This window comes from Aulonocara sp. 'chitande type north' Nkhata Bay, linkage group LG10 (assembly GCF_057382095.1).
Source record: "Aulonocara sp. 'chitande type north' Nkhata Bay isolate Kocher_YH1m ecotype deep benthic linkage group LG10, A_spYH_male_GT1.1, whole genome shotgun sequence".
NCBI lineage: Eukaryota > Metazoa > Chordata > Actinopteri > Cichliformes > Cichlidae > Aulonocara > Aulonocara sp. 'chitande type north' Nkhata Bay.
This window is the reverse complement of record NC_141353.1, coordinates 14,927,076-14,940,831: the sequence shown is the minus strand read 5'-3', so window position 1 is coordinate 14,940,831 and position 13,756 is coordinate 14,927,076. Positions and strand designations below refer to the sequence as shown.

The window sequence follows — 13,756 nt, the reverse complement described above, 5'->3', positions numbered from 1 at the left end:
TTTTAAGCACCTTTTTCCTTTTTATTGACTTTTAAAAATCATATATATATTTATATGTCGCTTCTCTTAACAATCTGTGGTACTTGTCGAGCTGTGTGAAGCTTCAGTGATGCTTGAGATTAACAACACACATCTATTATTATTATCCGATCTTCAGATCACGTGGTACCAAAATACCCAAATGACTTTTCCTCAACCAGCGGGATGAGACCAGATGTTGTCGTCTCTTAGAAAATCCTTCATCTGGCACAAAAAAATAAAAATAAAATAAAATGGAAATAAAACAAAAGTGCAACCAAAGTCAAAGAAATTAAAACTCTAAGCTGGGTTAGCATACATTACTTTTTTTTTAAGGTAGGCACAAAGTCAGAGAAATAAGCCTTCACATTAACACCAGTATGACCAGTTGGACCATCCTTTCTGATTTACACATTAAGGCGTACCTAATGGTGTTATTTTTAAGACCTTATCAAATATGAAAGAGCTATAGCTGAAAAAGCTCGAACAATAACAAGACCCATAGTTACATTAAAGAGTTTCAGATAGCATTTTGTCATCTTATATCATAGTTGCTGGTCGTCTACAAAAGAAAGTCAAACTTAGAAGCAAGCCCACTTCCTTTCTGCCTTGTTTCACATTTTCATCCTCACGACTTTCCTCCAGTTAAAACAGCTACAAGAAAATCCACATTTGCACTGATTAATAAGTTACATTTTATAGATACACACATACGGAGGGGAGCTCAGAAGTTGCTTGGCACATTCTCATGCTTCACCAACCTCTCCTACAATCTAAATAACTATACAAGATACAGTAAAACGGGTCTTCTCGCGGCCCTCGAGGCTTCAGCATGAAGAGGAGATCAAACGGGAGCCGGCCGGCCATGATCAATACTCGTCTGCATTGGTTATTGGTCATCGTCCTGCAAAAAGGAAGGCATACACAACCCAATGCACTAACATGGAGCGGTTCAGTTGTACATACAGTATCTTCGCATACTGATAAAGTTTTCGATTCATAATTTAATCTGTATATACTGTATCTTAATATGCTGGTACCAGGTATTCACAGTGACTCTAAAATAAAATTACAAGAGGAAGTTTGTACAAGAAACAACGGATTCTGGGCGTCCAGCGAACGTTTGGCATTCCCATTTTTTTCCACTCGGAGTTCAGAGTTCAGAGTTTGGAGATTAGTTTGTGTGGGGTTTGGGAGAGCTGCCTGGGCTTTTCGTTGGCACTGAGGAGAAGCAGTCCAAAACTCCTCTGAACGCACTTTGTTCGTCAGCAGTGGACACAGAAAGGTGAGGTAAGGTGGTGTCAGGGGGATGAGATCTTACCACCTCCTTATGTTGAACAAGACGTTACCTGGGCAGCCTAAAGAAAGTACAGTATGTGCCCCACCGAGGGTTGATTTTTACATTAAAAAAAAAAAAAAAAAAAGGGAAAAAAGTGCAAGAATGACACAGAAACACACACACACACACACACACACACACACACAAACACACACCAGGGTGGAAAGGTAAGACTTCACCTATCGTCCTTACTGCCACCACTCATGAGCAGTAGTAAACAATTACCCCAAAAATAGTCACGGTAGACATCCGCCAAACACAAAACATATTTAAATACAATATTCTGTATTTCACTATCAGTTCAAAGGTGCTGTTATTCGGACACCTAAAGCTATTTTGCCAGCTGAAATAAAAAGCTGCCTTTTGGCATTCAGTGGTTCAGGCCAGCAGGAGGAGATCTTCTACAGTATGGCTGCTACAATAGTGAGGTTAGAAGATAACAGCTACAGGCAATCATGGAAGGAAGCCGGAGCAGTTCTTTCCTGCTGTAGTCTGTGTCTTCAGGAGAGGTATAACCCTTATTCAGCGTCCCTTTAACACTCTTTTTTTCCCCACACATACTTCAGACAGACACGCATGCTCAGTTCATTTTTTTAAGCATTTCCAGTTTACGTCCCTTATTTCATGGGCTTTTTCTTTCTTTCGCTTTTTAATAGTCTCTCCCTAAAAAAGAGAATTTCTTAAATACAGTACTACTGAGAAGTGAAGAGGGCAGGGAGTGTGATGTCCTTACGTAATGGACTCTGAAGCGAGTCAGTTATAGTCATTACATCTTTTGAAGTAGAAGGCTGCCTACAGGCTTGTAATCCTCATGTCTCCCCCCTTTTTTCTCCCTCCTTCTTGTTTTTTACATCAAGGCCTTCCACACTATCAGCCAGAACCACACTCAGACATTGCAACTACATACTACATGTCTGGCAGGATAGCAGTACTACAATTCACATATATTACTGGTGATATATATATATATATAGATATAGATATATATATATATATATATATATATATATATATATATATATATATATATATATATATATATATATATATATATATATATATATACACACACATACATACACACACACACACACGCACACATATATACACACACACTTTGTGTGTATATATATTTACATACATAAACTATATATATATATATATACACTTTTGGTCATTTTGGCTAAAACACCACCAAACATGCTATTCAGTGTCTCTCAGTCTTTTAAAGCAAGTGCTATTAAGCCCAGCTCGTCAAGTATTTGAAGCAATATATAGACGCACACACATCCACACACACCGAATCATACATACACACACACACTACTAGAAGCACTCTGGCATAGCACATCAACACAGCAGCCTGTGTCGGTCAGTCTGCAAAGGTCATCACTGGGTGATAAATGTCTTTTTTTCCCCCTAAAAATTGATTTGCATACTCCCTCACCAGCAGGCAAGTCCAGGATTCAGGACAAGAGACTGTGAGATTAAAGAGGATAGGTATGTGTGTGTGTTTTCAAAATATGTCAGAACAAAGTAAATGTGTCGAGCGTAAAAAAACCCGCACTGTACGATTTGCATCACTCTGCTGATTTCCGTGCGTGCACGCACGTGCGGCGGTGAAGCTAACAAGGCTTGTTGACGTTGCACAGCAGCTCGGTGACTTTGATGAGACGGGCCACCGTGCTCTGTGACTCCTCCTGCAGCCGCTGGTTGTTCTGCCTGAGGCTCTGCACCTCAGCCTGCAGCACCGCCTTGTCCTCCTTCTCCTGTAAGACATCGGCACACAACAGAACAAAAAAAAAGCTGTTGCTCAGATGGCTGTGGCAGGAATGGGAGGAGAGCGGCAGGTGCACCGGTGGCTTTAAGCAACTTGTGGGTACAAGTCATAGACTGTATATAACAGTCTCTGTATGCGGTCTTTATATACAGTCTATGGTACAATTAAACACACAGAGTGATGAGATAAAAACAACACAATGTGGTGTGAGCAAGAATAAAGTCGCATCCCGAAACAGCGCAGAAACAATTAGTCAATCACTTGTTTGAAAGAAAAGATTTTTTTGCTGTTGTTGTTGCTGTTTTAGACATTTATCAGGTAAACACAACCAAACATTTGCTGACTTTTCACTGTTGCATATCATTTATTAAAATCAGTGCTTTAAGGGCGTCTTACAGTGGGGTGTAGGGCTGCAACTAGGGGTTATTTTCGTGATTGAAAAGTCTGATGATTATTTTTCATTGAACACTTTCACCGATCGATCACATGCCAGAAACTATGGAAAACAATCACATCAAGCTTGCAAAAGTCCAACTTAATGTTTTTTAATATTGCTTGGTTTTAAAGTAAAACAGAGAAAAGCAGCAAATCCTCATATCTGAGAGGCTACGGCACTAAGAAGCATTCAGTTTCTCTCAATCAACTAATTGTTTCAGCACCAAATGTTCTGTTTTTAGTTTGTTTGTTTGTCTTGTTATTACAGCATTGGAAATTCGGAGGTGAATGATTAGAAAAATATCCATTAGATCTCTCAATGCTGAAAATAGGTATAGTTGCAGTCCTAAACAAGGACTTCAAATAGAAAAAAACTGCCATATGTTTGCTTTGTACATATACAGTACAGGACATATACAGTGTTTGGCAAAAATAATAATAATTAAAAATAAAAAAAATCGCAACACAATGCCCACTTGTCTGTAGTAGCCATCAGATGTGGTTAAAGGCTCCGGAAACGTTGCGTAAAGTGGCCTTTGAGTTCCTGACACTTGCCGTTTTCACACATGCTCTGCACCGCCGATCTTTTCTATAAATCACCCGACGGGGTTGCGTGCTCGAGCGGTATAAAGTGCACAAGAACGAGTGATGAGAATCGTGCAGGTAGCTCAGTTCACAGCGAGTGCGTGCCACAAGTCGGGCCTCCCGCTCGCTCTACTCAGGAAGCACCCCTTTCTGCACCGCTTCGAGCATTTCCGCTAGTAAGAACACTTCTGACGTGAGTTAAATACGACACAAAAGTCCTGATGTGACTCATCAACATCGTCTGGAGTTCATGTGTGAAAATGGCTACACAGCATTCAGAGGTATCGACATGAAAATAAAAACAAAACAAAACAAACCAACAAACAGAGCACATCATCACATTATCAAAGCACTGAAGGAGTTGTCATAAATACATGTAAAAATGTATAATACTGGAATTTCAAAAGAAATCTGATAATAATTTCTGTACACGAAATTATAAATAAATAAATGATTTTTTATAGTGTTTTTTTTTGTTTGTTTGTTTTTCGTGTGTATTTAATGCATCTGTATAGCTGTGATTCGACATGAGTAAACAAAAGGCTGCACTGGCAAATGGAAATCATCTCTCCGCAGTGACAGAAGCTTAGCGATTTAAGTGATAGTTTCTTCTACCTGCTGATTTTTCTGCTTGAGCTGAGGATCCCTGAAAAATGTTACCCACAGAGAGAAAAACATTCATGGAAGTCAAAGCACCTTTTGCAGGTCATCCTGCAGCTTCTTCAGCATGGCCTCCAGCTGCGACACCTTCTCCTCCAGGTGGCCTGGAGAGTCACTGCAACAGAGAGCGGCAGTGACACTTTGTCAAAAGCGATCACATGACGATGACCTCATGATTTCCCCCTTTCTAATCCGAACAAATAAATAAATAATATCTTGAAAAAATAAATGCATGAATATAACACAAAGCGTCAGGGTGTTTCAGCATCCCAGCCATCAAATCAACAAAAGCCTGCAGTGGAAAAGTTTTCCTTTCCTCTCGAACCAAATGTGTGAACTTTTCAATTTGCTTGATTGCTCGAGACGCCATCTGTCACTCTGACAGCCTCGGAGCTCGACGCTTTGTCCCTCCTGCCTTTTAATGAAACTTGTAATGCTCACACATCAATTTACAGTAATTGTTACATCCGACGAGCAGAGCCGCTCTGAGCGAGCGCAGTCATCCCACGATGCATTTCGTCTGACTGCGGCTGTACATAATAAGTACACCCCACGGAGCGAAGCGAAAGCGGCCTCCCAGCAGTGAATTTAAAGTGCGATAGGTTTAAACGACAGAAAAGGGCAGAAATTGCAGTGTAGCGTGTTTGATCTTTAAAGAAACTTCATTTGGTTTTCATGACGATCACCAAATACGATCTGACAACTGGAAACCCTCCCCCATATATTTATAAATTTGCGTGTTTAATAACACAAAGGTGGGGAAATGCGCTCTAACTGCTGTCAGCGTCACTCCAATTGTTAACTATAATGTGTGCATAACTTGAAGATTTTATTGTTGTGTTTTTGATGTGAACTTGATTTATCAAAGAAATATTCACAACTTTGTTTTTGCTTATCTACTGTTGACATTTGTTTCTGTCTTTGTTTTGTCTCCGGCAGATCTGCAGGACTTTGTTTGTTCAGTCTCAGCATGGAGGAGGCGAACAAGGCCACTGAAGACAAGTAAAAATGGAGCTACAGTTTTAAAGAAAAAAAGCCACAGCAGTGAGTCACACACAGAACTGCATCACCGAGTCAGCAAGGGGCTTCTCTTTATGGCGGCGAGAAGCCATCACGTTGACTCAAACAGCTGGATGTAGTCTAAATAACTGAGTGAGAATAGAGGTGCCGTTCTAACTGAATTGAGAAAAGGGAGTAATTCAGACAAAGGCGCTAACTACAAAGATGTTGAACTGCTTCGGCTTAGACGCACTTTATAGCAACCCACCTCTCCTTTGATTCTTTTGGCTTGCCGTCAGTTTGATCAGCGCCTGCTTGGGAGGGGTCTCCGGCTTTGCGGTCTGCGATAAGGAACATTATTCACATTATTATAATGATCATAAGTGATATATACAGTAAATTAAATAAAATGTGATGAGACAGAGATGTGAAAGTTGATGAAGTCAATAAAGATGTTTTGACTCTATGCACTCCTGTGACAAGCTAAGTACGCTCTCACTGCGTTTATAAGAATTAAGAGGGTAAGTAGGAGTCAGATCCTGCTAATCAGTTGCACTTGGTTAATTGTCCATCAGCAGGTGTGATCACCTCTATAAAAGCAGAAGTTTTGGTAGTTTCCTGCACCTACACCTGCACCTTCACATTCAGTTAGCAGCTTAAATGTTAAAGTTGGTGTAGGTGCTAATCATAATAATGTTAAGATTGCAACCGACCAATCACGTTGTTGTGATGTCATTTCTTTGTAATGTGGAAAAAAAAACCAAACACCTTTGTTTTTATATAAAACTCTCGTCTGGAATCATCTTCTTCTTCTTCTACCTCAAGCATTCTAAATTAATTCATACAGTTATTAATAACAATATTAATAACAACTATATAATCAATTTAGGTTTGCTGTTAGCCAAATTAAGGTTACTCATGTTGGTTTTCAGAAAAGTGTTAGCTAACTGCTTGACTAATGGTAAATAAAATCTCAGATAGGCTCACTGGTCAATTGGGATGTTGATCCTGGACCAACAGTATAATGATGATGTGGGGACGACACCAACGTGGGGATCATGTGTTAAAGGTCATGTATGGTAAGAAAAACACTAAAAAAGTACGACTTATTTGGAAGGTTTGCCAGGAGAAAACCTCTTACACAAAAACTTGTGGAACAATGTCTTTGGACTAGCTGTTTGGCATTTAATGCCTGATGCCATATTTGGCCAAATCGCCTCATACCAGCTGTCCCGCACGGTGGTGGAGGGGTGATGCTTTGAGCTTGTTTTGCAGCCACAGGACTTTGCACTCATCAAGTCGACCGTGAACATTTCTAGAGTCAAATGTGAGGCCATCTGTCCACAGCTAAAGCTTGTATTTTGCAACAGGACAATGATCCTAAGCACAGCAGCACATCTGCAAAAAAATGGCTGAAAATGAAAAAACTCGGGGTGTTGCAATAAGTCCAGACCTCAACCTGACTGAAAGCTGTGGTGGGAACCTATTAATGCTGTGCATAAAGAAATGCCCGCAAACCTCAATGAACTGAAGCAACATGTAAAGAAGAGTGGGCAAAAATCCTCCACAATAATGTGTGAGACAAATAATGTCACACAGTAACCAATTACTTCAAGTTATTGCTGCTAATCATGGATCTACAAGCTACAGAATCAGGGATGTTCTTAGTTTTTCAGACGACTGCATGCCCCCCTTTTTACAACACTTTTATACAACATGCAACTTTTTGTGCCCAAACACACCAAAGAACACACCAACATTTCTGACATGCTACACACGAAAACTGTTGTGACTGCTCATTTGATGCATTGCTTGCTTGGCACCATGCTCGCATTAGCTAACTGTTCCCAACAAATGATGCCCGCAGGCTGAGGGCTGTTGACATGTCCGGCAGACAGGTAGCATTTGCAATACTGTTTACTTCCAGTTATTTTTTATTCTATTTGTTAAGGTGGTGCAACAACAGTGCACCTGAGCAGTCAATCTGGGAACCCTTATGCTATGTGGCCAAAGGACAAACAACTAGATCACTCATTTAAACATCTATTCCGGATCTGTTTCTTACAGGAGCCCTTGCTCTTCTAAAAAGAGTTTCCAGCATCTTAATTCTGGCTGCAGAGGTTTGTTTCTATGCAGTATTAGCGAGGCCAGATGTCGAAGTTCGGCTGGGCTTAAAGTTTAGTCTTTCTAAGTGGTCCCAAAGGTGTTTGATGGGGTGGAGGTGCAGGCCAAGTGGCATTCATCCAGGATGCTTTTAGTTATAGCGCATAATGGGTAGCTAATTAAGGCAATGTTACAGTTATTTACTTACAGTAAAGTAAGTCTATTTTCCTGTGATTGTGCAGAACATTTTAGGAGCTTGATGCATTATTTACAGTCTAATCCACATTTATCAAGTATATATAAACAGTTCCTCACCCTCTCGTGACAAAGCCTCCAGGATGTTGCGGCAGGCTGTGGCCAGGTCAGAAATCGACTGCCACTCCTCCTCAGTCGAATCTGTTGTCTCCGAGAGAACTGTAACACAGAGGAAAAAGTTCACTAAACATGCCTAAGATTATAGGTAACAGCGCAAGAGGACTGGGATGTGTGAAGCAGCTGATTCCTTCTGGTTCTGCAATAGCAAAGAGTCCCCACCTGGGGGTGCTGCTGTGTTACTGCTGGTCAGATTTTAGAGCACAGATGAGCTGATGTGCCGGCTTGGCCATGTCAGACCAACTAAGATGAAATTTATAGGAGCACGCGATCAAAATATAGTACATGAGAGTTACGGTGCAAGACAGGGAGCTTTAATATTTTAATAGTTTTGGTGAATTTTTGTGAATATAAGGGTTTTAATGACATTGAAGGTAGTGAAAAGTACTGGTTTAAGACATATTTTGAAGCTAAATTTCAATGAGAGAACCCTGCATCCCCCTGAAAAAAAAATATCAGAAGACTCTGATGATGAGAGGATGAGCAAGTGTGCTCTTACAGCAGTTAAATGATGAGTCTCATAGTCTCAGTGGAGGCAGAGCAGATGGTGTAAGAGGGGTTCCTTGAATTGGGGCTGCCTAAAACTCCACCCCTCCCACTACCCATCTGTCCCCCTTTTATCCCAGCCTTGGCAGGGGGTGGCAGCGGAGCAGGGATGATATTAGATTAGCGGAATAGGGGGCAGCGTGGATGAAAGAGGAGGAACAAAGGGGATGCAGTGGGGACTAAAGGGAGGATAATGAAGAGAGGATTTTAAGGCAGAGGAAATCTGGAAAAAGGAATTTGAGGTTAAATCAGGCAGAGATGTGTAATTGTTGTATTTCGGCTTCATTTAAGCTGCGGCTGTGTCTGCTGTTCTGTCTGAATGAGATTTTCCCTTTTAGATTTTGTTATGCACATACAATGAGGCTCTAAATAAGCATGCACTTACTCTTGGTGATGGAGTTATGAAGACTCAGGGCTCGTGAATTTCTTTCAGCTCGGTCCACACTTGACAGCCGCAAAGACGAGAGAGAGGAGTCACTCGCCGAGGCTTTGTCATCGCCAAACTCGGCTCCCATGAACTGAAGACAAGACAGAGTTTGAGATGAAGGAGAGACAACGGTGTCGGAAAGGAGACGGAGAGGTGCTGCGGCGCGCTGTTTTTTCACCTGCTCGTCGCCGAGGGGAACCTTCGGTTTGACTTCCAGGATCAGATCAGGTGTGGCATCCCTCAGCTCCCCGATGTTCTCATAGATGTGGTGTTCAACCTTCAACCCCACGTTGTCATACACGTGCCTGCACACCGGGGCGGAGGGAAAGAGGGTGTTGAAAAAATAACCCCAAAAAACCCAATGAAAATTGGATGTTGAGGCTTTATTTTTTTAAACCAATCTAAAGGTCAAAACAGAAACCAGAGAAGTAATCTCCAGGATGGCTCAGATTTGAGCCTGATTCACATTTACTGTGGCGCACTCGCAGAATTATCTGTCAAATATATCACGTGATGCCGTCCAGTCTAATTTCTCAGTACTACTTTGTGTGACGATAAAAAGAAGTCAAATTCGATTTAGCGAGCAGCAGAATTTAATATTATCCTCATGAATATTTCCTTTATGCACAGCGTTTTCCTCAAGCTGACCAGTGTGGTTAAAGGGATTTACCCGAGACAGATGCGGAGGGGCCTTTGATACTCAAGAAAATGAGGAAAGAGTGCACAGTGCAGATCATTATGTAAGTAACCTCTGAATTGAAAGCAAGCTTGCTTCATGGCTATCATTCTTGACTTGTTTGTATGGTTCTTGAAGATGTTTTTGTTTTGCTTTTCATTAAGAAAAATCACTAGCAGGAGATCAACTGCTTGGCCAGTCAACCTGCTTCATGACAATTAGAAAAGCAAGCGGTGGAAAGAGTCTTCAATTTCAGTTCATATTAAATCAGGAAAAAGGGATTATATTATCAAAAGTTAGCTCTATGACTGTGGGGATGTTAAATGTGCTATACTATCATCAGCAGTATTTACGGCTTGTCGTTGCTTGAGTAGTTTTTAACCATGATACACGCTGATGAAACTGCTCCTTTCTGTTATCAACCCCCTTAATCGTTTATTTGCAAGAACAGAATATTGTGAAAATATTGTTCCTAGTTAGAGATCTCCGACTGATATCATCAAACTTCTGTTTATTCTGAGGAGATCAGAAATCCTTCTTCAGGTTTAACCTAAACTGTTTGTCATTAATATTTTTTAACAACGCTTCATTTGTTCAGAAAGAAACTATAGTGACTATAATGGATAAAAGAACAAGCACGAGCACCACAGTATCCATCCGCCCTAAAGAATAACAGTGGGAGTGAGCTTATCCCAGCTGACACTGGGACTGAAATACAGTGTTTTCCTCTGAAATGTAGTCAAGTAGAAGTGAAACATAAATAAAGACTAAAACATATCGCTCGAAATTGAAGGGAGCTCTTGAACAATTTGAATTTTGAAGCACAATATTGATTTCTGCTGACTGCTGTTACGTCCTTTTCATTCATCAAGATCCGATTTGCGTTCATTTTTTTGAGTATTATATCCTAGTGTCAGTTTACTACACTACACTTTCTACATGAGAGAAAATAAAGTTAAAAAAGCAATTTGAACAGGAACATCAAAGTGAGTATACAATGTCAAACATTTAAAAGTGGAGGCGCTAAATTCCCTGAAGATAAAATCAGTCCGTGCCTCAACTTCTGAACCAGAAAAGTGACATAAAAACAAAGTGACAGAGATTTTGCATCATCAGCAGATGCATTTAAATAGCCTCTATAAAATCTAGCTTCTCTTTTTTTCCTTGATTTTCATTTCTTGTGTTTCTTCATGACGCCGCCGTAACACTTCAAAGAACACCTCTATAAGTTTTAGTCGCACTCACCCCGCGTCGCAAGTGTCGCTGTAGGACAGCTGTTTTTCCAGAGAGTAGCTGCGCGGGAGCTGCGAAGCGCTGCCCTCCTGGCCCTGATTGGCCGGCTGGTCCTGCAGAGATGTGGCTCGTAACAAAGGTAAGCTGGGCATTGTGAGGAGCGAGTACGGATTGCGCTCGCTCTCCACTTTATCGCAGAGCTGCTCTTCGCCTTCGTCGGTCTCCGCCTGCGCCTCCTTTGTGTCCGGCTCCTCGACCCCGCCCGTCTTCACATCATCATCCTCTTTTTTTGCCTCCTCCTCTTCCTCCCTTTCGTCCAGCACCCAGGCCTCTCCTGACTGATTCTCACCGGGCTTGCACTCTGCATCCTTGATGGCTTTCAGATACAGCTCAGAGAAACTCCTGCAGAACATGGAGGAAAAAAACATCACACACACAAATTAATTAAAAAAAGCTAACTAAGCTGAAACTAAGATGAGATGGGAGGAAAAATATCGTTGACGTCTTTGTGAGACTTTGCGCTTTGTTGTAACGAAAGAAGAATTTTGAGCATCGGTTACATTTATCTAAACAGTCCCCTCCACAGCTGCTTCTGTCCTGCCTCTGATCTGAATGGAAAGGTGGTGGTAGCAGCAGTGCAGCATGTGACAGTGTGATTAAAGATCATTAAAGGGATTGACTTGCTTCTAGTCAGCTGGTGTGACACTGACTGCAGGCTGTAACCCACTAAAGAGTGAGAGGCGAGTAGCTCTTGTGTTGTTCCGATCTGACCTGTCCCACAAGCCCTGTTCAATACCCACGACTCCCTTCTCGTCCCCACCTGCGAGGCTTGCCGTTCTCGTCCGGTGGGATGACGGTGATGTGGATCTTGTGGGCGGTGCGAAGCAGCCTGGTCCTCTCGTCGAGGCTCAGATGAACCAGCGAGTGCCCGCAGAGCCTCACCACGCGAGCCCACAGCTGCAGGCCTCCGCTCTCAGCGTAGCAAAACCGCTGCAGCTCCGTCACAAAGCCCTCCTCGTTCATCAGGAAGCCGGGCTGCCCCACTCCGTCGCGCAGGGGTGTGACCTCCAGCGCCTCGCAGCCCCGTGTAACCAGCTGCAGAAGAGCAGATTCGGGTGAAGGAATGAAAAAGACGTAAAATAGTCACGCAGAAATTTCGATTTGGTTCACAGTCACCCACCTCAAGCCTCTGCACCACCTCTCGTATGTCTTCTGCCTGGTTCTCCATCATGCTGATCGACACCGACTCCCCGCGCTCGTAGAAGATATCTAAGCAGGGCCCCCCGTCTTTGGGCTCTGTCACCGCCTTCCAGCCAATGACATCGCGACAGGAGCAGTTGAACACCACCTTGCGCGAGTACCTCTCAATGAGCACCACCGACTCGGTCGACACGGCGAGCAAACAGGGGAGCTTGTGCTCTCCGGCTTCCCATTCATCTATGCTGTTCACCATCACCGCCCACACAAGGGCCCCATTGCTGTGCAGCTCGGCCCCTTTGGCGCCCTTCATCTTGTCTTTGCGCTTTCCGCCCAGGGAGAGCAGGGGGAACTTAGTGGAGGAGTCTATGGGCGTGGTGGTCACGTAGTTTTCCGCCAGGTCCTTCAGGTATTCCTGACGCGTGCGGGTGGCCATGGAGCGGAACTTCTCTGACTTCTCTGCAGCATTTTCAGCGTTGACCGCCTTCGCCAGGAGGAAGTCTCTAAAGGCGGCCGAGCGAGGGAATCGGGCACCTTTGGGGAACAGAGGCCCGAATAATGGGATGTCTTTAGAGCGTGTCACAGCCACCCTGAGAGGAAGAGAAATGAGGAGTGAGGAGAGGGTGCAGCAGGAACATTCAATCTATGTCTTGTTTTGTTTTGGAGTGTTGTTGCGACAGAGCACACGCAAATACCAGGATGTGACTCTAACACCCGCAGTTTTTAAAAAAATTTTTTTTTAGATCGACTAAAAATCCTTATAGCTTACTTAAATCTGCCACTTCTCACACAAAGAACCCAAATCCCTGATTTCCTTTTCCTAAGTGCTTTTTTAATTTTAGCTGCTAAAAAAAATGTACAAATTCTCGTTAAACCCCTGAGAATGATGGAGTCAGACCTGTAGTAGGTGTTCTCGGTGCAGGGCTCGTGAACTTGCACGATGATGAAGACGTGCTGGAAATGGGAGCGGATGGACTTCGGAGTAAAGGGCATAGCGCCCGGCTCCTGAAACACGATCGTCACAATGTCGTTACCGATGTGGCGCTTCCGCAGCAACTGATGAGACCAAACAGAAACACAGACATTAATTAAACCAGAGGCCATTGCAGCTAATTAAACCTGAGAACAGTTACCTACCAAACAAAAACATTTAAGGGAAGAGCAGACAGATAATGCTTCAAGACAGGCCTACAAATGAAATAAGCGAGTTCATCATAACAACGATCGTGTTTTACCAATCGGCCCATTTACTCATGATTTCTTCCGTTTTAATGCTCTGTACATGACGCATTAAACGTGAACAAAACAATGACAATTAATCATGTTTATTAGAATAAATAAATTAAATAAGTTGTAAATACTCCTGCGTCTTTTCATCTGAACTTC

General features: G+C 42.5%; 1 protein-coding gene across 6 annotated transcripts in view; it reads right to left on the bottom strand.

The window, feature by feature from the left end:
* The window catches only part of sipa1 (signal-induced proliferation-associated 1), a 37,503-nt gene continuing 23,747 nt past the window's right edge, over window positions 1–13,756 (bottom strand). For 4 of the 6 annotated variants that reach the window (XM_086308495.1, XM_086308493.1, XM_086308496.1 and 1 more), the window contains exons 7-16: window positions 13,269–13,426; window positions 12,354–12,960; window positions 11,994–12,268; window positions 11,186–11,575; window positions 9,443–9,569; window positions 9,223–9,355; window positions 8,235–8,333; window positions 6,085–6,157; window positions 4,854–4,932; window positions 2,422–3,126 (exon numbers count right to left, since the gene is read on the bottom strand). In XM_086308495.1, the coding sequence (XP_086164621.1) occupies window positions 2,983–3,126; window positions 4,854–4,932; window positions 6,085–6,157; window positions 8,235–8,333; window positions 9,223–9,355; window positions 9,443–9,569; window positions 11,186–11,575; window positions 11,994–12,268; window positions 12,354–12,960; window positions 13,269–13,426 (2,085 nt within the window). In that variant the 3' untranslated portion in view covers window positions 2,422–2,982. Of the gene's footprint in view, window positions 923–2,421; window positions 3,127–4,853; window positions 4,933–6,084; window positions 6,158–8,234; window positions 8,334–9,222; window positions 9,356–9,442; window positions 9,570–11,185; window positions 11,576–11,993; window positions 12,269–12,353; window positions 12,961–13,268; window positions 13,427–13,756 lie in introns of those variants that run through there. The other 2 variants (XR_015131268.1, XM_086308499.1) reach the window with 2 other exon arrangements.